General features: G+C 37.6%; 1 protein-coding gene across 7 annotated transcripts in view; it reads left to right on the forward strand.

Annotated features, from left to right (window-relative positions):
• ENAH (ENAH actin regulator) overlaps nucleotides 1-26394 on the forward strand; it is a 138468-nt gene that overhangs the window by 60366 nt on the left and 51708 nt on the right. For all 7 annotated transcript variants that reach the window (XM_064509949.1, XM_064509950.1, XM_064509951.1 and 4 more), the window contains exon 2: nucleotides 26229-26394. In XM_064509949.1, the coding sequence (XP_064366019.1) occupies nucleotides 26229-26394 (166 nt within the window). The remainder of the gene's footprint in view (nucleotides 1-26228) is intronic.

Consider the following 26394-nt stretch of genomic DNA (forward strand, 5'->3'; position numbering starts at 1 on the left):
CTTCTTATCACCCAGAGAATGGGTCTAGAGGTGCTTTCTGTCGCGTTCTGCCACAGCCAGACTACTTGGCATAACTGTTAGAAAAAGCTGGCATAACTGTTAGAAAAAGCTTTAGTAGATTCTTCAAAAACTCACTATTTAAATAGATACCTTTTTAAAACTCTACAAAACATAGTAAAACAATAGAAGCCAATGCTTACTTTAGCTTCTAATTATAAAGAAGGTTCAGAGACATCAGAAACTGAGTACAGCTTTTTTAAGTTAGAGGAATTTATGGCGTTATTTTAGACACCCTCAGACCCAACACTGGGTATGCCAATTTTGCTTTGTCAAACTTGTATAATTTTTAACACTGGCGACTGCTTCAGAATAACAAGCAATGTTATAATATCAAAAAGTATTTTAAGTACTTCTAAAACTTTCAGGATAGAGACTTTTTTGTATATTTCTTTAAATAAGAGGGTTTTTTTCCTGTTACAGCTTTGCTTATGCAAACTTGGGCAATTCATTCAGTGATCTAGACTGAAAAATGAGTATGCTAAAACCGAGGACCTGTTACCTTTCAATTTGTGCTTTGAGTCAAATGATATGCACAGGATATGTTTTGTGCAGGCATTCTGAAAACAGACTTCATGCACCTTCTGACAGCTTTTTTTCTTCTTCAATTTGTTGAAAATGTAACCTTTCCATTTATGTTGTAGTCAAAGCTTTCAACAATACACACTTGCATTTATGCATCTTGATGACTGCAAGTGCTGCTGAGGCATGCAAGTTTTAAGTCTGTCTAAACTTAGATTAGCCAGTATTTTTGAAAACTTGACTTTGTATATAGAAGGTTGACATGGATAGTATCAACCAGATTCTGGGATAAAGATCTTCTATTCAAACTTTCCTCCCCAGTTTTATCCCCTAGTCTCTTGCGGGCAGATTCAGACTAATCTATTACCAAAAGTAAAAGAGAAGGTTCCGCATTTCCTTTTCATCCTCCTGTGCTACGTGCTTGTATGTATTATATGCACCTAGCACACAAGGTGGATCACAGTGGCTGTAGCTTTGAAGAGCAGCATAAAGCAGACCTAAAAATCAACACCAATTACTATAGACCAAAAATGCTAGGAACTTTTTTTAAGAAGAGCTAGTTAATAGTTCTCAGTGGTCAGTTGTTGGACTACTATTTGTCAGAGTTGTTGCAAGGTATTAGGATTTATCCAATACTTCAGGATTTCAGAGGAGAACTGATGCACAATTTCTCAAGGATAATGGTAAGTTGGATTGCTTGAGCATTGGTTGTTGCTTAAAATAGCTATTGCTGTAGTAACAGCTGAGGATAATCAACTGAATTTATCGATATCTGAAGTTTTATTTAACTTAAATGTCAACTGCAGCGTTTGGGAAGCTAATGCATGTATGCTTTTGCGGTTGTGCTGAACCTCTGGCAAGGTGGTGAACGAGTATTAAATTGCTGTAGTTGAAATTGCCAAGTTCCAGCAGATACTTGTTCTGGAAACCTAGGATCTTAGCCAGAACAGCTCAAGCACAAGAGAGCGTTTTGAGCACTTTAGTAGCAAAGTTGACAGTGCACTACATGTGAAAAGAAGCTGTATGCACTCTGGCATTTTGGTAGCTTTAAAAGAAGCAGATAAAGATCCAGAGTACTTGACGCAAAAAATCACATTTTCTTACCAGCTAGAACAAAGATCATTTGAGTAGCCACAGATGAATAAGTTCCACAAGAGACCTTTGTCATTTCAAACAACCGAAACTTAAGTGGGATAATACCGAGAACCAAATTTTCAGTCTGACTATATATCAAAAATTGTCAGGAATTGTAACTAGGAATCTCAAACCATTCAAGTACGGTGGGGGGTTGGGGTTGGTTTTGTTTGCTTTTGCTAAAGGCTAATGGATTCTAGAAATGGCTAAAGCAGATCACGCTTGTTCATCTTCAGTCTTCTCCTTTCCCAATCCCCAGTCATTTGTGAGGGCCGTCCATAAGAAAATACTATAATGTCCTGTGGAATATTTCCTTGTTTTCAGAACAGTAATACAAGTATCTCTTCTGAAGGTAAAGGAAGGATTTTTATTTGTTTCTTTTCCAAAAGGAAGAGTCATCTTCTCTACTTGTATAAGTAATCATTGAAACTTGAAATGATAACGTATATCTTTGGTAAGTTGTGCTAAAACTTCAAGGTCAAAAAGCAGCATATTAGTCTTAAAGATGTACATTTTAGTCTCACCATGAGAATATGGTGAATACTTTACTGGCAACATAATGTTGCCAGTACAGTCCTTTTTTTTGTTTTTGTTTTAGTTTGTCAGCAGCCCTGAAAGTTTTCAGTATACCTTGTTGTGGCAGTAACATATCTAAGGTAGCAGAGCATTCTACTTTCTTTAAGCATAAAGAGCTCGTTCTATAATTTGTTATCCTGAGACGCGAGATTAATCAAGTGCAAACTCGTAATTTACCAGGAGCGTTTCTAGACATTGATTGCAGGGAGTGACTGTTTATCCTGGATAGATACGTCAAATATTAAATCAATTGAAATGTGAGAGACAACAGTAGGAACACTTCTGCGGATATAAGGCTATGTGGTTTTTAAGCATGTTGACAAGTCTTTCTGGATTCCATCTGTGCTTTTTGAAGTTTTTTTTCCCCCCTCTTATTTTCCAAGCAATTAACATATGTATGACTGTTTAGGTTCTTGTTCAGCTGATCTCTTACATTTAACTTGGTTTCTCAGGTGTTAGAGGAAGTCAGGATATTCTGGTTGTTTGTCTTTCTGCTGCCACGGACATTGAAGACTGTGGTGGAAAATGTGATGCAGAGACTCAAATGATGCGGTACAGTGTTTTGGGCCACCCACTGGTGCTGTAAGGGGATATTAGTTCAGCTGTAGCTTCAGATCCTAATAAAGTTGTGTCTGCTTCTTGGGTATTTCTGAGCCATGGTATGGAGACACCTGAGCCAAGTTCAGATGGCATATTGGCTCTTGCTCTGTACCTTCTGAAAACTGTACCCTGCTGGTTTGCAAACAGTATAACCAGCAGCTATTATATGCTGCAGGACAGCTAATAACTGCTAGGTCTTGACCTTACTTTGCATAGGGCTGGTGTCTGTCTCTTGTATAGCATGATTCATCCACTACCTGGATACCTCAGTGCTCAACTCATGGACTTGCATCCTTGGCTGGTGGAATGTTCCCTACCCAAGTATCTGTCCAGTCCTGCAAAGATGTCAGTAAGGGGTGCTTGCAACTTGGGACTGAAGGGATGCTCTGACTGTTGCGAGGCTCAAGGGCTATGAATATGCAGGGAAACTCCTAAAATACAGAATTGAGAGGCAAGAGTCAAACTTACCTTGACACGTCTATTTTTTCAGAATCTTCCATGAGAAGATTTCACAATATTTCTAAGTAGTCTCTTAGAGTATTTCATTTCTATTACTGTTAGAGGAATTCTTGTTATTCAGTCTTGCTAATGGGTGATGATGTTAGTACGTTCCCATTTTTTCCTCTATATTGCCTGTTTTTTGCTTTTTTTGTAACATGCGTGCACGCACGCACACACAAGTCTCTTTTGGTGCACTGTTGTCTTGCCAAGTGTTTTGTGGTTTGTATGTCTGCAGCTGATTTTTCAGGCCAAAGGGTACTCTTTAGAAAACTAGCTGAAGTTAATTGTTCCTTATACTTTTGATTTTTTATCAATCTCTATCTTACTAATTGTTTATGTGGTAATGTTTTAGATATCCCAAACATGTACTTACTGTGCAGTGCTTGTTTTCTTTTCTTCTCTTTGTTTTTTTCCAGAGTAGGTTGGGTAATAATGGAAGATAGTGCTAATCTCTTTTATGTGATCTCTTGTCCTTCTTAACAGTAAGATGCTTCTTTGCGTGTTGTGCAGGTGTCTGCATTACCTAAGCCAAATTATTACAGGCAGTTCCTGTATGACCACTAGCAGTTAAAACTTTATTTTTGCAAAGATAATTTCATGACAAGCCACTCATCAATAGACTGCTCAGAGAAAAGAATGGAATGCTAAACCTTATATTTCACAAGGAACCGGGAGTCTAGGTTTTTATAAACACATTTTTCATACTTTGTTTTTGGGGTAAATTTACCTCTGAATAGCAAATTCTTGCTCATCTGGCAGCAATGATGCTATTTGAGTTGTCTTGGCCAAGCTATGTTAATATTTCTAGATCTTACAGTATGAATACTGGCTACTTAATGGAGTTGAACAAACTATTTTGTTCATCTCTTGCAAATTCCTTTTTTTTTTTCTTTTTTTTTTTTACTTTGTATAAAGATAATCTCTGAATTATGCTGCCAAATAAGGTTTTTTTTTTTTTTTTTTTTTTTTTTTTTGTATTTCCATCAGTCTTCTCCATAGGCTGAAGTTCTTTGCTTGATGGAACAGTTTTTCTGTATGGTTCAGGACGCTGCTTCACCTCTGTGAAGGCTTTTCTAGCATTTGAATAGCATTTCAGTGAATAGCGTTTAGACCGTGCCCAGAGTTTTTTCGAACACTTCAAATGGTCACCTCAACAAACTATATTTTCTAATTTTCTGTTCTGATCATTGTTAAGCAGGGAGAGATAGGATTGCATGCTCATGCACTTCAGTAGAATTTTCTTTCAGGTGGCTGCTAAGGTTTTGTGGGTTTTGTGGAGAGAACAAAAGGGATTAATTGTCATCTCCAACAGTGTCAGTCTTAACATCTTGTCAGGACTGATTCCACCAAAGCAACACTAAAGCAAAACTTAAGCTTTTTTCTTAATAAATTTCTTGCTGTTGAAACTTGCAAACATCTGTGCATGTCACTACTTTAACAAATATTTATTGTTAAATAGTGCTGTCCGATGTTGCTGCTAGTGGAGTTGCGTTACTATATCTGTATTTAAATAGACTTCAAGCATCCCACTTTGAGTACAGACTATGCTGTTAGTATCACCAACTACCGTAAGGAGAACAGCTACTGACATTCAAACTAGTGTTTTTAACAAGGCCTGCATTTGATCAGGCTGCCTAGGTCACTGGCAGCCTTTGATCACTAGAATAAAAGCTGAAGTAATGGATTTCTAACTCAGAATTTTGGCTCTGGATAATCCACTGGGTTCTGCTGACAGTGTAGCTAGCCCCCGTTTTAGTTGGAGCATCTTTTCTCCTACTGTCTGAAACAGCCTTCTGTAGTTTTCTGCTTTGTTGATTCTCTTCTGGTAATTTGAACACCGTATCCCCTTTTTTTATGGTATGCACCTGCTTGTCTTGATTTGAATTTTGTAAAAAGCCACGAGGCACTTCTGGTGTAACTTGCGTGACGATGAGGAGCAGAAGAGCTGCGTTATCCGACCTGGTATCCTGGTAGATTGATTCAGAAGAAAGTAGAACCTGAAAAATACGATTTGTCTGCACTTACTGGTACATGTAGTGTCTGAGAAACCCTGATGTAAGTCTTGAAAGGCTTTATCTCAACAGTCTTCACTGATACTCTTTGGGTGCTTTTTTCCAAAACAAATGACTCACAGCCCTTAGGTACTTCATACAGGCCATGAATGCTTTTCTTTGTATGTGGGAGGAGGAGGGAGAACTATCAGTTTACTTTTTTGCTTTTAAAGCCAACGGTAAAGTTATTTGAAAAGCAACTGATGTGTTAATGTAGGAGGAAAAAAGTTTAAGGAACATCATTTTTTAAAGTCTATTTATAGTAAATTTGTCAGTGTGTTATGGAAGCATCACCACTTCATTTTATGCATACTCAGATGTGTAAACTAAGCTCCGTTGACTTTCAATTTAATGTTATATTATCTGGATCTTTTTAAAACTGATGGTGAAATGACATGGTAAGAAGTGGAGTTGAACAGTTAGGTATACCTAAATGGAAAATGGATCAAAGAATATCAGTGACCAGCTAACTGAGCTCTGGTTGTGGCATATACCCACATGCAACATAAAACAGATGTAAAAACTTTTTCTTCTGTGTCGGAGTGGTAGTGCAGTGTGCCTGCTTCTGTTGCTCACCTGGTCTTAGGTTAGCGGCTGATCGCATAATATATTCCAGAATATGAGGTATAGCTAGTCTGAAAAACACAAAATCGGGTTAAACCCTCTGTCCTGTGTATTGCCTACCTAAAAGAGAGCTTTCATGGGGCAGGCAACAACTGAAGATCACCAAGTCTTGTTAAGTCTGCAGCTGGTGTTCTCAAACTGATGTGTGCATTACAGTATAGTAGTACATGGCTGTAGCCTGAGGGTATGTGGGGTTGTTTTGTTTTTAAACCACACAACTTGTCCCCCCCTGTCCTCCCCCAGTTTTGTGTGCAAGCAGGACCTGCTAATGCTGGTGGCATTGATGGTGAGTAAACAGGACAAACCTTCTGGGAGGTCCTGGTTTAGAGACTGGGATTCCCAAAGCTTCTGTCAGAGAGGGGATGCAAGACAATCCTTGTGTGATTTAAAGATTAAAATTCTGAACGCCTTTATTAGAAGGGTGCTATGAGACTGGACAAAAACAGCCTAGTAGTAAAAGCTGTAAATAGTAGAACTTTGTCCTGTAGCATGGAGCTTTAAAAGTATCTTAGCGCCTAAATGACTCTTATAGAGAATACAGTTCTAAGCTAAAATTCTCATTTAAAATAATGTAGTGTTGCCTGGAAAAAGTAGTTTTTTAAATTAAGTTACAGCTGCAGAGGAAAGATAATATAATATGGTTGGTCTGTTGATCTAGAATTTATGAAAGCCACATTAAATTTCTTGCCCCGTAACAGCCTTCCTGTATGGTGAAAGAGGCCTATGGGATATCAGCTGGATTGTGCTGCTTTTAGACTTTAAATACTATTTTCCAATAATTATTTCTAGATTAGCTGAACTGGTGAAAAACCTTGTTTAGATAAAGCTTTATGGCACTCTTAAGACAAAGTAAAAAAATGGATAGGTTGATAAAGGAGTCTTAATTTTCTAGTGTGAACAAAAGCTAACCCTCTAATGTGCCTTTGTTCTGTAGTTACTGCACTGAATGCTTTCTTAGCAGAAATCATAGACGAATACATAGCTGTGCTTTAAAATATTCCATTTTTTCCACCTTGTAGCTTACAAACAATTTCTCTGTTGTTTGCTGTTGGAAAGTATTGATTAGTATAGGTCTGTATCTTTCTGTCCTACTGCTGCATTTTTAATAGTTTTAATATTAAAACCCCAGAAGAAAAGCCTTATTTGGCTACAGCTGCTGTTTTGTTTGGGCTGTTTGTATTGGTGTTTTTTGGACTGAATTTGTATTTTCAATTTAATGAGAAGATATTTTCTTATTTAATGATTCACTGAAGAAAGTGAGGTAAGAAAGGATTAGCAGAAGAATCGCATACAAAGCAGGATTAACCTACTCACTACTTTTGGTTTAAACACTGTGCTTTAAATGTGAGATTAGGCATTTCTAGCGATTTACACAGCTTAAATATGAGAAGATAGAATACCTGACATCTGATTATAATATTGGAAAGGAGTGTCTAAACACTTGTTCCAGTTTTCACAGTAGTGTATTAAACACACTCTTCTTAGGTCTATTTTTTTGGATCTTACTGCTTGCTGTTCTGAAAAGTTTGTCCCTGTTTTTCTAGTAAGGGAAGCCGGTGGCTAGTTTTATCTCTGCCTTGGGGCAGAGGGGGCTTTAAGCCTTTTTTAAAAAAAAAAAAAAAAAAAAAGAACTTGAAGGCACTTTCCGAATAGTGTTCATATATCATTGTGTGAAAAGATCCGTGAGCATGCGTACACATTTACACGTGTGCACACCATTTTTTGTAGGTATATAATATAAAATATATAATTAATATATAATATGTAGTGCTCTATATATCTATAAAGGGGTGTGTGTGTGTGTGCATAGACACACTTTTTGCAACATGGTCCACAGAGTCAGCTCCCTCTGGAGTCAAATATTGTGGCTGAACAGAAATGGAAATTTTCATGCAGAGATTTGGGTTTGTGCTTATTCATGCAGATGTACTTAACAAAGGTGTGAATTATCCTGTCTGTAAACCTTTTAAATTGAAAGGACTCTCAGGAAATACGATATTCTTTTGCTGCTGTCACCAGTAGATGTGATGCAGTTTGTCTTAAACTTTGAGGGTAGAAGTAGGTATTGTAATGTGTCTGTGAGTCTTATTACAGGAGTTCTTCAGTACAGCATAGGTCTGTCTCTGTCTTATTGTAGGCCTTATTGTTCAGCAGACTCAAACATTTGAGCTCAATATTCTGCATGTGAAAAGAAGTTAACTTTGCAGTCGTAAATCTTAGATTTGTCTCAAGCAGGAACACTTGCAATATGAAGGCGACAATTGGAGAGACAGCTGAATATGTCGGAATGAACACCAGGAAACCCAGGCAAACACAGTTTCTCTCGCGTGCGCGCGCGCTCTCTCTCTCTCTCTCTTTTTTTTTTTTAAACTACTTTTTCAGTGAGAAGGTAGGTCTAAATGACAATGCTTAAGAAGCTAACAAACAAAGTGTCCTAAAATTCCACTTTAAACTGAATTTTTACCAGAAGGGAGGAAGTATTTAAATCTTTCAAAATAATTACTTTGCAAAAAGGTTTGAAATATTAAAAAGCTGCTCTCTGGAAAGGCTGTGGATAATGTTACGATAAAGATGCTGATCAGTTTTAAAACTTTTCTGAACACACATCATATTTTAGTAATTTCTTAGGTGTTCCTTTCCTGCCTTGGAGTATGACTGCTCTTTGTTTTCTTCACAGGGTAACCATTTCTGTAGAGTTTTAACTATAGTCCTATTTACAAGAAAGGCAAGATGTGTTGGAAAAATATTTTTTGTTTTACTCATCAAAAGGACGATTCAAATTTCAATTCATGCTAGCTACTGTACATATATATAGAAAAAAACCTTCAAATGTGTTTATAGCACATATCTACACTGATGCACTTTTTTTCAAGGGCTATATAGATACTGCTACTTCGGTCTTGATGCTTAATTTTTATTGCAAGAGATGCAAAAAATAGCTGACATCGTGAGGAAAATTAACCAGCTTCTTCCTTATAGTTCATAATGCATCTAGATCATCCTTATTTCTAGGACAGAACATTAACATTTGTGCATTCATTAGATGTAGTGTTAATAATTAACTAGATTGAATTAGTTACTGCAATCGCCTGTTGGTGTTCAAAGTTAAAAATGGGTCACAGACTCAAAATCCTTAGGAGTTTTAGCATTGATTTTTCATATTTCTACTTAGGTGATTAGGCTGGTAGTTTGGAGAGGAAAAAGTAGAATACTGCTTCCACCATTTTTCTTATAGCATTATTTAGGTAAAAGTAACCTGGTCCCTTCTAATGCGGCAGCTATATTACAGCACAGAATTGTGTGACGCCCTCCAACAGCTCCTGAAAAAGGATTTTTCTTTTTAAAAGAAGCCTGACTACCATTGAAAGAGTAGCAGAATTTTTAGAACAAAATCGCCTCTACTGCATTGGCTTCATCAGTTAATGATTTTGAAGACAAACTTCAGACTTTAGAAAAGGTTAAATTTTTTAAATGTTGTTAATGTTAAATAACATTCTAGGAAGGTTGTTCAGAGGAAAATAATCACAGGTCTAAAGGATGATGGGTTATTTTAAGTTGTGTTAAATAGAGTGTATGAAAGTGAGTTTATACCTAAGGCTTTGGATTTCAAAAAGACAAGCTTTTGTACCTTGAGGGAGGTGCATTAGTAAAAGATGTGGAAGGCACTAAGGAATTTAGTGGGGGAAGAAATCAGGAGTTTCTTCAAGTCAGAGAAGAAAATTGTGGCTGACTTGAAGTCAAATTTGGAAGAAGGGCTTCTGAGATAAATGTATAACCTCTCTCCTTGAATTGTGTTGGATTTGTACATGAATTCCCATGCTGAGAACAATAGTATTTGTGGGCTTATATAGATTGTCATAAATATTTATACTGAATACAGAACATGAAAATGCTCACTAGATCTTCCTGTACTAGAAAGTGATTGTAGCTAGAGCAGTTTTCAGTGTTTGCCTACTACACTTCAACTGGTCCTGGATTGCTTAAGAATTCAGTTTGTTGTTAGAGTTGCTTGAATAAGGCTAGTAACTTTGCCTTATCCTGGCATTACTCCTTATCAGGAGATATCAACGAGGTTGTCAAGAGGTGTATTTATATTTGAAGTATTTTGTAGTGGAGAGTTGCTAAGAGATTTTAACAGTTCATACACCGATATTACATGCCTTGATGGGGGGTACAAGAAGCAAGACATAACGTAAGTCTGTGTCTTTCTTTGGAAAGTGTAGGAATGGTTTGTTTAGCTGACTGACATAGGTAATTTTGGTGCGGCATTTTTCACTTTTAGCTGTCTAGGAAATAAGTACTGAAAATGGTAAAGTGCTGTTTTGCATTAATTCAGCCTCAATTTTTAGGTTAAAGAGATTTCTACAGCTTGCTAATTTAGGAGTATAAATTAATTTTCCTTCTAATGTTTTCCTCGGTGTTTTTAGATGATTTGTGTGTGTAATATGATATCAAATCTAAAATTGTGAAGTGTGCATATTTTTAAAATATGAGTGGGATATGGAGTGGGCATGATTGTTATAAGTTTGTTGTGCTGCAGTGATGAAGTGCCAAATTAGGAAGCTACTTTGTCTTAATTCTTTCAAGTAGAGAGAATTGTTGACTCTTGCATCCACTTTAACATACATGCATTGCTTTTTAAAGAAGACTGAGATGGAGAAGTAGAATAAATATGGCAGAAGATTACACTTCTGGCCGTGCAGTTATTTTGGAGAATAAAATATTTCAAGATTGACTTAAAAAAAAAAAAAAAAAGAGGTGTTGCTTTGTCTTGGTCATTGCCACTTTTTGTGAAAAATAGAACAAAACTTTTTGCTAGATATGGTACATCTTCACAGTATATCAGGTTCACTAATATAATGGCTGCTTCTCCATTTTTGCAGTTGCCTATAAAAATGTAGGTGCCTATATAAAAAAAAAAAAAAAAAACCTACCAAGTTGTTCTTCATTTAATTTTGTAATGTTTTCAGAAGATGTTAATAGTCTTTAGGAAGAATTTTTGTCACAGTTACAAGCACATCTGTAATGTTCAGTAAGCGTCATCTAGCTTCATTGCTTGGAAGCTAAATCATGTTGAGTTGGATACTCTTGCTGTACTCTTGAGATATTCACCGTGTATGGTGACAAAGCCAGGAATATTTTAATTGGAGATGCAGGAGTCTTTTGCCTCAAAAACTATTTACTTTTCAGCATCTCAGTGTTGTAAAAGGCATGCTGACACCTTTCTTCTGCAATGTCTAGTAAATATTGACTGCTATGTTGGAGAAACTGCCAGTTGTAAGGTTAGTGATAAGTTTGTTAGGTTTTGAATTCTTCCACGGATTTCTTGCGAACATAAGTAAATTCTGGGCCATCTGAAATATTTCTGTGTGAAAATACAGACTGCTTCATTGTCAGTTTTTATAGTTCTTTCTTCTGGCTGGCCATGACTGGGTGTGTGTTTGAAGCCTACAGAAACAGAACGCTGTATTCTGAAATGGGCCTCGTCTCGTCCATTGTTTTTAAGCCGGTGAGGCATCTCTCTGGTGAAAATACCATCCTTGCAAATGAGGCGCAACGTTTCCTTGAGATCTGTGCACCGAAGGTCTGCTTGACCCGTGGCAGCTTGATTCAGGGTCAGTTTGGGGGATATATATACACGCAACCGCTCTTTGTGCTGTTTGGTAGTGGGGGTGACATGAGGAGGAGGAGGTGGGTGAGCTCTGGAGGAAGCAGGTGAGAATGGTACCTGTCTGGGGTGAGGGAATCTGAGGAGTCAGCTCTATTAACCGAGAACTGCAGAGTGAGTGAAGCAAAAACAATTGCTGAGGCCGGAAGATATAATTTCAAGGAGGAAGGGAGAGAGGAAGTAAGGGAGCTGGGAAGGTTGTAGACGAGGACAGAGGGAGGAGTGGCAAAGAGCTTTGGCATTCAGTAAAGCTGGACTGATTTAATCGGTCTTCCCTTGGAGCAAAGAGATGAAGAATACTGAGAACAACCTTGACAAGTGTTCATCTAATCTTTTTCAAAAAAGAATCTCAAATGAGAGGGGACTCCAGCAACTCTTTTGCTAGATGTTCTGAAGCGTAACTACAGTTCTCGTTTGTTCTAATATTTAACCAAAACTTCTTTTCTTGTAACTGCTTAAAGTTTTTTCTTACTCCTTTTACTAGGGATGGAGAACACCTGCCTCTTTAAAACAACATTTGCTAATTGTAAGATGTCTGTGGCCCCTTTCTCTTCTTCTCTCCCAGTAATTTTCTTTCCAGGCTACAAGAGCTCACTTTCTGAGTTATCCTCTGTACTCATTTTGTGTGGTGTTGCTCCCACCTGCACTCACTCTAACTTGCTTTCTTTCATAGTGTACAAAATTGAATGCAGCAGTCTTAACATTCTCCTCAGTGTATCGTAGAAGAGTCTAGAAATTGTAGATATTTATCTTCTGTAGTTACACTATCACAGTACTGATCCATAGTGCATCAGAAACTGAGTAGAAGTGCTACATGTTTTCTATACTATTGATGCCTATCCCATTTCCCCCAAATTTTGATTTGTGCGTATGGCTTCATGCATTTGTCTTTCAGATTGTATTTGGTTGGGTTTTTTTTGACTGTATCTTCAGTTTATTAAGATCAGTTTGGACTGTTAAGTTCTTTGACAGACAAGGTTGAACTCTGTTCAGGTTGATGTCATGTATAAACTTAATCTGCCTTTTCATGATCCACATTATTAAGTAAAATAGTGAATAGTGTTAGAGATAAACTAGGTTAACCTAAGTCAGAAGGACCTAATATAATTCACCCAGAAGAGTGCAAGCCAAAACAGTCACTGAACTATTAAAGAACCTTCAGAGACCCATCCCTGAAGACACACACAGTCCCAGAGGATAACAGTTAAAGAATTCCTTTGCCTTTAAAGGAGAGAAAGGAGAAATTATAGCAATCAGCATAACTTCAGCACAAGAAAGCTACTGGAACAGATCACTAGTAATCATTTTCCAAGCATATAGAAGATAAGTAGAAAAATCCATTGATGTGAGAATGGATTACACCAAACAAACCTGTGTTATAGAGCTATGAGCCTTACGGTTAGTGTCAAAGCCCTACCAACAAAGTCATTGTCAACAGCATTTACGTACTCAATCCAGTAAAAGATGAGTAGATGCAACTACATTAGAACTGATGGAGAAAATGGTACTTACAAGTAATCCAAGGTGATCTCTGTCAAGCCAGGAGGATGTGTTGAGTTGGTGTGTTTCAGGACACTGTTCCAAGTTCTGTATAATTAACTTTCTATTTCAAGGTACTGAGGGAGGCTGTGTAAAGGTATCTGGCCAGGAAGTGTTTCAAGCATTGCAGAGGACAGAGGTCAAGGAGTCTCAATGAAAGGTTTGAAAACTTAGCTTTGCTGTTTCACAAGACAATTTAAGCATGACTTCAGCGGAGGGTTGCAAATCCAATCCCTTTCTTCTCTGATAGTAACCCCCGTTTCTTCCCTTTTCCCCAGATATTGGCTGAACTTTTCCTGCTTTACTCCAGTGGGAGTAATGATTTGTATCCCTTATTATTTGCACCTTTTGTGTGTGTTTTAAAAATAAATAAAAGTGGGGGCACATTAGGATTATATAAATATTGCATATAATATGTTTGGAGTAATCTTTTCACTTTGCTTTCGATTAGGTGCGTCTCACTTGAAGTGATGTGCCCAGATTTCTCTATCACTTCGTTATACCTTTAATAGTTTCATGGGCTTTTTTTCCTCTCTTTTCAGAGAGCAGAAATAATTATCAGAAGTTTAGGAAGAGCTGCTAATTGCTAAGGCCTGAAAGAACTTGGTTTGTTTGGTCTAGAAAAGAAAGTATAGAGGGATTTCCTTTCCCTTGCATCCTTACTTACTAAATCCTTACGTGCAGTGGCTTTTGTTTTGTTCTCACTTGTTCTGTCCGTAGTTGAGAACTGCTGTGTTTTGTTTCCCTTTCAGATTCAGTCAGTTACTCTGTGCTAATCATAACAATCTAAAATAACTTAGTAAAACACTATTTTAAATGTTCAGACACTTGTGGTACAGGTTGATGATAAGATATATACTTTATTTAAATCTGTTACTTTTGGACATTGAGTATTAAAGATCCTATATAGTAGTGTTCTATGCATAGGCTAAAGAAGAGGGGGCTGGTTCAAACTTCAGGTGTGAAATGCATGCTGTTATTTTTGGGAAGAGCATTCCAATAGAATGAGGTGCTAAGGAGGGAGCTGTGATAAATAAGGTGGTACTTACGTTATATATCTGCAAATCAGTGGGGCCTTCTCTGAGGAATTCAATTTGCTGTAGAGATACAAAATTTAGTCAAAATGTGAGTTCTAGGAGTTCATCTTGTCCAGTCCCCTGCTCAAAAATGGGGGGCCATCTTGTAAGTTAGATCAGGTTACTTGGGGCCTTGTCCAGTTGAGTTTTGAAGTCTCCAGAGATGGAGATTCCACAGCTTCTCTGGGCAACCTGTTTCAGTGCTGAACTGCTCTCTTGGTGAAATTGTTTTCCTTATATCTGCTTGAAAGTTCCTTTTCTGCAACTTCTGTCTGTTACCTCATCTTTCTCTTGTGTGCTTTTGAGATGAGTCTGACTCAATATTCTCTGGAATGACCCGTGGGGAGAATGGCAGTTAGATTCCTGCCTTAGCTTCTCCTAAGACGGAACAGACACAACTATCCTAGCCTCTCCTCTTACATCTTGTACCTTAGCCCCCCTGATAGCTCTGTTAGACCTGCTCCAATTTGTCAGTCTTTCTTTACTGGAGAGCCTGCAACTGGACACTGTACTCCAGATACATTCTCAGAAGTGCTGAATAGAGGGGAGTAATCACTTTCTACAGCCTCACGATTATTTTGTCCAAGTGCAAGTTTTTGGGCTTGCCTTTGAATTTTATGAAGTTTCTCTCAGCCTACTTCTCCAACATGTAGAGATTCTTCTGAACAGTAGCTTTCCTGTCTGGCATTTCAATCTATTGCGATTTGGAGATAACCTCAGCAAGTCCGCAGGTGACTCTGTTCCATCCTCTTGGCCTGGTCATTAATAAAGACATTAAATGGTTTCAGCTCCAATGTTTACCCCAAGAAATGCCTCACCTATTAGACATTAAGCTGCTTACCTGATAGTCTGGCCAATTTTTCATCTACTTTGTAGTCTATATATTCAGTCCATGGCTCTTCAATTTCACTTTGAGTACTGTGAGAGACTGTGCCAAGAGCCTTGCTAAAGTCAAGTTAAATGATGTGTGCCTTCCTCCTGTCTGTAGAGCAGGTTGTCATGCCATAGAAATCAGTCTGGTTGGTCAGGTATGGTTTGCCATTGATAAATTCTTGTTAGCTGTCCCTAGCCACCTTCTTGACTTCCAAATGGCTGGGCATGGCTTCTAGGAGTATTTGCCCTATAACCTAACAGAGGTTAAGCTGGCTGGCCTGTGACTCCCTGGATCTTTGTTCTCCCCCTGCTTGAAGATGGCCATGACATCTGCCTTTTTCCCCATTGTCAGGAACTTCTCTTAATCACTGTGACCTTTTAAAGATGCTAGAGTGGCCTCACAATGTCACCTGCTAGCTACCTCCACCCTTGCAGGTGCATGCCATTCAATTTGATGGACTTCTATATCCCCAGTTTGCCCATATGGTCCCTAGCTAAATCCTCCTCTATTGTGGGTGATTCTCCACTCCCCCAGACTCTGCCACTAGGCATGTGGACTGGGAAGCCTAGGTAAAACTTCTTAGTGGAGACTGAGGCAAAGGCAGCTGAGGTAAATGTAGCCTCCGAGTCCTATGTTGCTGGATACTCTGCCTCATTTTATGGTGGACCCACTTTTTCCTTGATTAAATCTTGTTAATGTCCACTCCACTCTTAAAAACAAGTGCTTGATTAAAATTCACCTAGAAAAAAAGAAGCATATTTTCTAAATTTTAGAAAGACCCTTTATATAAGACTTTCTTGTAATGAGAATTACATATTCATATATTGACACTGGGGCAATAATGTCTCGATCAAAGGCTAGCCACGTTCCCGCCATGTAGCTCTCTATCCTAGAGGCATCCATTACATTAACCAAGCAGTGTAAAATTGCTACTGTTTTATCCTTCCAGGAGGAACTGGATGTTCTTTATCTGTAAGTGAAATAAGTTACATGATCCACAGCAATGGTAATGTAAAGATGGATTCTGTTGTAGTATATATGTTCAAGATTGCCCTGGGAATCTAGACTCTGAAAGCTGTGATTTACACCATGTGTTGAAAGCTTAAGAAGTAGCATATTAAGATCACTTTTTGTTAAAATATCTACAGAGATAGGAAATGCATGTTAAGTGGGTTTTCATGAGAAATCAACTGTCAGTCTAGTTGCTAAAGATGATGGGTTTTTTGACCACCTGAAGATTTCCCACTGCTCAGCTTCATGGAATTGCAGCAAGGAAAACACACACCATCAAAAATAATTATATATAATTATATATAGGAAGGAAGCAATGTGTCTGACTAGGTTTTGGCCCTGGTCTTTAAGATCTTTAATTTGAAAGAATTGAACTGTAAAATCTGTCATTATTGTTTCTATTTGGTAAAGGTATTGATTGGATGCCCGTCAGCTTCCTTCGATTACAGTGTACTCTGCTGCTTACAAATAGCTTCGTGCACAGGTTGTGCTCTAGAGAGCTTTTTTCCCCCCCCAATTAACTTTGTCAAAAAGTGTGCAAATGGAGAAACTGATTGTTCAGGATGTTTTGACTCTCTGTGTGTGTATCAAACATATATATTTGGTGAGAATCTGTCTTGAGATGGATGAAAGGTCATGCTAGCATCCTTCTGCTCCCTCTGCCTTTCTCCTGAGCAAAGCTGCTGTCTAGGCAGCGTTACTAGTCCTCTTGCAGCAGAACCTGTGGCTTGCCGTGCCGCTGTCTCGGGTCTGCTTTGAGGAAACTTAATTTATTTAAATGCCAGCACAGATGCTGCATAACCTTTTAGTATAATTAAAGTAGGAAATGCCCTTGAGAAATATGTTTGAAGAATGAGTGAAAAAATGGATTTGATTGTAACAATACAAATTTTCAGGAAAAATATCTGGATAATTTACCAAAAATGCCATGTCTAAGAGAACATCGTATGTAAGAGGATAAAAGAAAATAAGAATATGGGTGAATGCATGGAGGAAGTGTAAACTGAATTATCCTATTTCATGGTTCTGTCTGTCTAAACTTAATTTTTTTTTATTTTACCAGTATAAAAACAATGACTAGAAAGATTCTTTCCCTCTCCCCACTGCAAATCCATGGTAATGAAATATCCTGCCAACGTTTAGTTCAGATGTTTTTCAAAGCATCTGTTGAAAACATTTACTAAAACATTTTCATGATTCTTTGTAGGCTGAAAATACTAGAAAATTCTAGAAAAAACTAGAAAGATGATGCAGTTGTAACTTTGCCGGTTGCTTCATTGAAACCTTACACCAAAGGCAGATGGTGACGGCTTATTAACACAGTATTTCTGTGAATTCATCGCTAGGTTTACATACAAGGCCAGAACCAAATCTATTGAATAATAAACTTCTAATATGCTCAAGCTCTTATTCCTGCATCTCATAATTTTGAATTTTAAGTAAACATGGTAGTCCCTTCAGATTAAAGTTTGGGCAAGCTTTATAATGTCTGATAGCTCAAAGTAAATTCTTCACTGCAATTTCAAACCTCACGTTCTGTTTTAAGAACCTTTAAGCATTTTAAATGTCAAGAATGAGCATGCTTTTTGAACGTAAACAACATATTCCAATGCTACATTTTTTTTAATCCAAATGATTTATAAGGAAAATCTTGAACCAGAAGTAAAAACTGTAGCAGAACTGTTCTTGTGTTTTTAAACAGACACACACACACAAAAAAGTGTATGCATGCTGCAGTAACACAGACAAGCAAAGTAGTGTGTGTTTTTTTGTTTTTTTGTTTTTTTTAAAAGGTGGTAGGTAACCTATGGAAAACAAAGCTATGCAAGTTCTGAGTTGGATCATGTTTTCTAGGATATAGTTTTATGGAAGACAATGCATATTGTGTATGATAAAAGTTAAAGATTTTATTCTTCTGCTTTTAAAAACAAGATAGCAAATGGTCATTCTTTTTGGCTACTGAAATACATGTGTTCTTTAATCGCCATTGTGTACTAAACAGCTGTAATTTCTGTTACTATTTGAAAACTGATGCCTTTTTTTGGGAATCGAACAATCTTTTTGAGTTTAAGATTGAGAAGTGACTTGTTACGCTGGTTAAACAGCTCCTTACCTGAAACATTTCATTGACATAGACCCCCTTTTTCATAATTGGGCTACAGTGACTTTAAATGGCTTTTTACAGAGAGACCAAGTATTAATGCTTAGTTGAACGTATTGAATGCCACAAGAAATTAAAATATGCGTCTAAAATTAATACGCATTTTTCATAGCCTTTTCTATTTTCATATACCAGAAAGACAGTACAAGAATACCCTTGCAAAATTCCATAGAATAGCAGAGTAGTGCAGTGAAGCATGCATGTGCTTAAAACACGCTTGGTATGTGGCTCGTGCAATCAGCCCATGTGGCGTGCTCCACGCACGGGGGGCCTGGGCTCCGCCTCAAGATGCATGGGTACCTGAGAGGTATCCTCAGTCCTGAAGGCTGCTGAAGGTGGCTGTCATCAGAGAGGTTCCAGGTGAAGGTGGTACAAAGCATGCGTACAAGATGCCATTCTAAACCACTGAAACTTTGCTTACAATACATTCCTTTTAGGGGAAAAAAGCTTTCTTTGAACTGAACAATAGGTTTGTTCAGTCTCATGTCAAAGTCATAAACTACCTTCTGCTACTTCTGTATGTAAAATCACAAACATACTTCTTATGTGTTGTCTCCCAAATTATCTGTTTTGTTGCCCTGCAAAATAGACAAGTCTCATAGCTAACTCTCCTTTCGATGTGTTTCCGATGAGCAGACTAGTGCCTTTAAAGATATTTCTTTTACAGAATAGATTAATCCCTTAGCTTTCTTTATGCTTTTCCACCACCTCCTCCTCCTCCCCTCCAGTATATGTGCTTTGGACATGAAACCTTTGTTGTTTTTAAACTTTATCTATCCACCAAGGACAGATTAGTCATTTTTGGAGTCTATATGTGCTAGTTCTCCTAAAGTCATCTTTTGTTTGAGATGAAAATTGGAAGACTGACTTCATAGTATTTTTGAATTTAAGATTGAGATGGAGATTATAATGTAATATAGTCAATGTAAATAATAAAATTAGTTTCATGCTAGTGAAAAACATAGGGCTTTCAGTCTGCTATTGTTAATTCCCACCAATTCTTTGTTTTTATTAAGGTCCATCTCCATAAGCTAACAATTTCTTGGTTTGACTGTTGTCATACTTTCTCTTGGATTTCACCAATGCCAGTCTGAGTTGGAATAGATTAAGGATAAGCACTTACATCAAATTACTCGAAAGTCCATGTATTAATCTGTGTTAAGATGGACCATCAAAAAACACCAGTTAATATTTAGACCGTTAAAGTTTTTTGAATTTCACAGTATTCTTCCTTTATTCAAACCTCTTTCCTACTGCTCTGTGTTCTTTCTGTCCCTCTTTGCAGTTTCTGTGGCTAGAACACTTTTTTTGTTCCAGTTTTTCAGGCGTCTGTTCCCAGTTATTTCATGCTTTCTCTAATATTATTGTTCATTTGAAGAACAACTGGTAGTGAAATTTTTAAGATTAAAAGTTTTAAAAGCTTCCTTTAGAATATTATTCTAGCTTTTGGGCATTTCAGTCTGACTCTAGCATATGTTTTCAAATTTAAAAAGAATAAGGCATGATTTTTTTTGTGAATCAGCATATGACAGACCCAGAGACAATACTGAATTGCCAACTCCAAAATGTGACTGACTGTCCATTTTATAAAATACTTAGTACATAGAGTATGGTATGTGCAACAACATTTAAAATCCTGAGGTTGTAAGTTAGTAATTCCATGTGAAAAATACAGACTTTCATTTGAGATTAAGCTGTTATTCTGAATAACAGCTCTTTTCTGCCTGAATGTCCTGCAGCGATTTCCTTCACCTTTTTGATATCTCCCTGCTGCCATGGAATTGAGTGCTGCCAGGACTGCAAAATCGTGAAAGAAAAACAGCTTTCTAGCAAGAAGGGAAATTTATTCTGCAAATTACACTGTTACTACAAGAGCAGACAGCTCTTAAGTTAATGTTAAACAGTTTCGTACATGTAATGAGATGCAACATGTATTTTCTTTCAATGGAAGGTGTTCTCTGAGCAAAGAAAATTGGGCTTCAATAAATTGTACACTAACTAAAATGCCTGACTGAGCTGTTGCAGAATACTGCGCTGAAAGCAAAGTACCATTCCTTTTGGTCCCAGCATTGGATTCTGTTCCTCTCGCTCCTCAACAGTAGTAGTTTTATTTCTAGCAGGGACTTTCCCATCCAGATTTCCCCTGATGTTGCAGCTAATCCATATTCCATGTAATTAATGAGAAGAAGATATGGGAGAGAGATGAATGGATCTCTGTGATCAATGAAAAGTTTTCTAGGCAAAGGTGACCACCAACTTCTCAGAAAAGAGGTCTGTCAGAGAAATAATTTTGAGCTACTTCCTCTGAGTTCCCCTTTCATTTGAATGCCAACTCTTGGTTCAGTGTGACCTGCTATGAGAAATCAACAATCACACCTGTCCTCATGTCACAGTTTCAGAAGAATGATTTGCATGAATATAATAGTCATTGTATACACTAGATGATCTCAAATTAGTCTTAGTCCAAAAACTAAATAGAAAGTAGATACTGTATTAGTTGAAGCACTGGATGTGAGCAAGCCACATCGTTTGAAGCTGAATGCAAGTAACGTAACATGACGCGTGCTGCACAAAGTGCCTAATGTTTCCATACAGCATCATCATTTAGCTAGACTTTACTAATACAGACAAAGTCGAAGTCTCTATCTTTCAACTGATAAATTAGAGAGAAGTAATTTATTGTAAGAACTAGTATGTTAATCCTTGCTGAGCCCAAATGGATTATGTTGTTTCATGCTGTCCGGTTGGTGGCGTATGTTCCAGTCTAGTTGGCAAGAGAAGACAAAGCTGTTATAATCAACTCCTTCCAAGATGTGCTTTTGGCAGTGCTAAAGAGAAGCTCCAAAAAGGGGTCGAACTGGAGCAGTGGAGTGTGAGTTAAATTAAGAGTGACCTAAAGTTCTCTTCCCCCCGTCCCCGCCCCCCCAAACCCAGCAACAACAGACCCAAACCCTTCCCCTACTTCCAAACAAAAGAATTAATCTGCACAAGCTGATCAGGTTCAGTCTGATTCTCAATAGACCATAGTGTGTGCAGCTTATTTGAGGACGTTGGAAACCTTTTACATTAATTCTAAGATGTTAGCAAATAGCTTAACTATTGAGTTAAGCCAAATGAGCCAGAGGATATCAAGTGATGTGTTTATATAAACTTGCTAGCTTTGTCTTTGAAGTGTCTATTTTAGTTAATAGAAAGTAGTGATATAGTACCAAGTGTGCTTTTTATAGTGAAGTGGAGAACCCGTGTTTTAATTGTAACTCCACTGGTATATCACAGGGACAGGCGGAAAAAGTCATGTTACAAAACACCACCAAAATGACATAAAACTTGGTATCTGAACCAGGATTCTGCTGCTTTGTGAAAATGTTTATTTTAAGATGTTAGTATTAGAAATGTTTAGAGTTTCTTTCTAGCTTTGTGGCACACAGCTTGAAAATCCAAAGCAGGCATTTGATGAATCTCAGTCTGTCTTCCCGCTCCTTTCTGTGTCCCAAAGACTGTACATTTAAGAATATCTTGTTAGGTTTCTCTAAATTGAGAAAGCATCAGCCATTGGTATTTTCTGTTCAAAATAACCCGAATCACCAGAAGAAGCAGTAGTGTCATATATCTTCAAAATTCCTAGTTGTTAGATCGCTGACAAAAGTGCTAAGGGTTGAGAATGTATGCAGTCTTAGGTTTGCCTTGCTCTCATTAGTCTGTTTGAATTATCTTCTCTATTGCTGCAGTCCTGCAGTTTTCCTCATGGGCTTGATTGCCTAAGTCATTTTATCCTTTTTTAGTAGAGGGATCTATCCTTTAATAGAAGAAAAAGAAGCATCCACTTAAAAAAAAATCTTAGGATGGCAGATTGTGTAGTGGTGTCGCTGTGCATTGAGCTTAAGAACTTGGGATGTGAAAGAATGAACACATTCCATTTGAGCTACAGAATTAATGTCTGTTAGGGTTGAGTTTGCTATGGTTTTTGAGCTTTCTGTATGATCTCATCACTGGAGGAGGAAAGTACAATCTCCCATATGAGTAATTTTATGCTTATGATTCATTACTACTATGTTGTTTTTTTCTGTGAGCCTTTTGAGTGCCAGACTCCTCTCCCCTCGTAACACCCCCCCCCCGCCATCTGTCTTTGGCCATATAAGGTAGGTGGACTTACCCAGAATAGTGATTGACTTTAACACCCGGAGTCTTACATCTACATCTAAAGAAGAACTCCTGACATATATTTATTCTACTATTTGTCAAGCTTTAAGTTTTGGGCAGAGAACTTGTATTCTTTGCTTTGTGAAATTTGGAAAGTGCTGTTTTGCATAAACTTTCCTTTTTCTGAATCTTCCCTTTCCTGGATTTAGCTTTATCTACTAACTTTGGTTAGTTTACTTCAGGAATAGAAAATCTCTAATTTATTCTTCATATTTAGTTTGTTTCTGTAGTTCCCCAACCCACTCCTCCTAAATAAGTTGGCAATCAGTTCTTTGGATAGCTGTGTCTTTTGGCAGTAGGGTTTGAAGCTGGAGATGGATCCCTTTACCCCACATCCTCCCTGTCCCCCAGTGAGCTCTTGTATTGGGAAAGTGTAGACTAATCCAAGCATAATGGTTCCTGGAATTCTTATACCAGTACAGTACACCAGAAAAAGGAAAAACTGCAGATGGGCAAATAAACTTTGTAGGATGCTTTTGAAGGCCTAATGGCATGGGAAAGAGATGAAGAAGCGTTTTCTTATCTGTTGCAACATTACTTTTAATACTGTAGGGTATTTCTTTTTCTTCCTCAATAGTGGCAAGTAATCTGTCTGAAAAAGTGCATTTGGTAATCAGACCAAAGTGGATGTTAAGTAAGTAGTCTTCTAACATCTTACTGTCTGTTGCTGCAGTCTGAGGGACGTGAGCCTAAGAAGCTGGGGACAGGGAAGAGTTCATTTCTAAATACTGAGGTCAGTGAAGACCTGTCTCCTGTGGAAGTACAGCAGGGAAATGCAGTAAACCGGGAGAGCGAGGAATAGTGATGAAAGACACTCTTCTGATTTGGCTGGCTTGTGTGCCTTTGAACTGATGGCTAAGTTTATGTACAGCAGAGGAATGCAGAAGGTGCTGGGCCAGCTAGCAGTCTGTGTGCTAAATTCAGCATTTTTCCTAGGAAAAAGTGGATCAAGAAAAGAAGACTGAACCTTGGTGTGTTTGGTTTTGTTTTGTTTTTTGGTAGGCCTATCGATGAAATAATCATGAGTTAACAACATTGATACTTAGTGTGGTATAGCCCTTTGAGTTTAGTGGAGTTCAGGTGTGCATCTTTTAATATTAAAAAAGAAGACACAAAACTTTGAGATTTGAATAGTTATTTGATAATGATGAATTGCAAAGTGGTAATATATTAAATATAATATGCTGTATTAAAATATTGAACTATCAAGTCAGCATTTGAGAGCAGTCCTAAAGATTTTTGTGTGCTAAAATTCATGCCTGCATGCTTTTTCTCAAAATAAGTAATCATTTTAGAGTGCAGAAGTTTTGCCAAGAGAAAGAAATTGCATTCATCTTCCCTGCGTTGGTAACATGGGATTGTTGAACCCTTGAAAAAGGCTAACAGACTGATAGTTTAATTTATTCTTGATAATTATAGTTTAATTTTTCTATCGTACTACTGTAGTCTGGTGAACAAAGTGATAGGTGATGGGGACTTTTCACAGGAGCGGAGTAGGTCACCTTCAGATTGGTACCAACATATGAAAATTACATATCTGGAACATTAAAATCTTAGTTTTAGGATTTCTATGAGATAAGGGCAAAAGGTTTAATGCATAATGATTGAATAGGTCAGCTGGAAATTGCATTTGTCATTTTTTGGAAGTATTTAAATCATCTTTTATCTTTAGATGGGTAAGAACAATCCAATATTGTTAAGAAAATGCTCTTGTTTTAAATGTAGCCTGAAATATTTGAGGTCTAGGCTTTTGTCTAGTAGTTCCGGTTATAAGGCTTAAACAGCTGATGAAATACAACTAAAAATAATTTAACACTGGTTAAAGAAAAACTTGAAGCGGTACACAAGCTCAGCTCGTTTGTGCTTACAAATTGTGCCACTTGAACACCAAATAGTTGTAAAATTTGTGGGTTTTTTTCCTTGTTGTTAAATAAGCACCTGTGAGAATGAGCTTTTATCAGTGCTGTAGCCTGTCAAAGGCCTGTGGCAAGACGGGATAAAAGTGCTCTGAATAAGAACCTCTGAATTTGATCATCTGTTCTACTAAGTCTTGTGGTCGTTGTACTGTTACTCAGTTATTCTCCTGTTCTACCGTCATTGTAACTATAGCCTATTAGCTTGTACTCATATTCTCAATTTTTAATAGAACTCTAAATTACTTTTCTTATGACACGGCTGTGTGATTGTGAATCTGAGATGAAGTAATTTTAGGCAAGAACTCTACAAAGCGCATGGCTCTGCTTCCAAATCAGTATCTAGGTCCTCTCACCTGTGGTTTAGCATGAGATGAAACTAGAATATGTGTGACTTTAGAAGAGATAATATATTTCCTGATCTGATCTTGAATCCTTTGCTTCCGTAAGAAGCGTGATCTCTGTCTCCTCTCTTCTCCCTGAGCCTTGAAAGTCAATCTAGTGTTGAGTGCTTCTCTGGCTGCTACAGTGCCACGGAAAGTCTTATAGAAATTGATGCTGTACTCTGTCAAGAACTTCCATACTGAAAGTTAGCAAAGATGGCTGGATGTGCTGCTGTATTTTCTTCTGCTAGGAGGTGGAAATACAAAATTGGGAAACTCATCCTGATCTTAAAAAAGAAAAAAAAAGAAAAAAAGAAAAAAAGAACAGCTGTGAAGATGATCATCTTCCCCCACCTTCCTATGTTATGAAAAGAGTTGTCATTACTTACACATTTTTTATAAATTACAAAAGCAGTCTCTTCATCCCTCTTCCCAGTTCTCCAAATGGCAGGCCACATTCCTTGCAAGCCAGGCATCTCATATGCCTTCTCTAATGTTGCATCTGTTGGAGCGGTTGGTATGTTCGGAGAACTTTACTTACTGATAAGAAACCATTCCTTTCTATTTTTGTTTTCTGTCTGCATCTGGACATTTCCAGTAGAGACAACTTGTGTAGTCCCACCTTCTTCCCCTCCTAATAGTGTGTTTCTGGTATGTTCTGCTTTCTTGGATTTCTTATATGATGACATGTGTTATGCTTCCTCTTAACTTGAGACTGTACCTTACCTTCCAGGTGGCTGCCATGGGTTAACTGCCGATAGCAGTAAAGTCTCCTGATGAAACTGAGGCTTATAGTATCAATAGAATCTTTTCTGAGGGAGATCATGTAACTCTTAGGTGCAAACTGATGTCAAATATGTCAAAACCAAAAATCATTTCGTTTATGAGCAGATAAACTTTTTCTCTGCTGAGCTTTATTGCTGAATATGTGGTGTGTGTTCTCCTATAGATGCTGAAAGGAGCAAGGGCCTTCCTGTCCTCATTTCTTGTAGAAGAAATTGCCCTTGGAAAATTGTATAAAGCTAGTGCAACTCTAGATTTTGTTCTTCAGTCTTTGCAGAAATCTCTCTGTATAGCTGCAGAGTTCAACTAAAATTCGTGGTTGGTGGTGAGGGAAACCACAGTCTGTTCCATTAAAAGTTATGTCTGTTTTGACAGAAACTTTTCAGAACAAACATCTGTAAGTGAAATGCCGAAGTACTTGCAATTTTGTATTTATAAAAGGTGAATTTCCCAGAAGCTGACTTTAACATTTCAAACAAATAAGAAATAACCAAAATATGATCATTCGTTATAAGTAATTTTATGTTCTAATCTAAAATACTTCAATTTTAACAGTGAGCAGAGTATCTGCCAAGCACGAGCTGCAGTAATGGTCTATGATGACGCCAATAAGAAATGGGTACCAGCTGGTGGATCAACTGGATTCAGCAGAGTCCATATATATCATCACACAGGCAACAACACATTTAGAGTAGTGGGCAGGAAGATTCAGGATCATCAG

The sequence above is a fragment of the Dromaius novaehollandiae genome, chromosome 3 (assembly GCF_036370855.1).
Source record: "Dromaius novaehollandiae isolate bDroNov1 chromosome 3, bDroNov1.hap1, whole genome shotgun sequence".
Lineage (NCBI taxonomy): Eukaryota > Metazoa > Chordata > Aves > Casuariiformes > Dromaiidae > Dromaius > Dromaius novaehollandiae.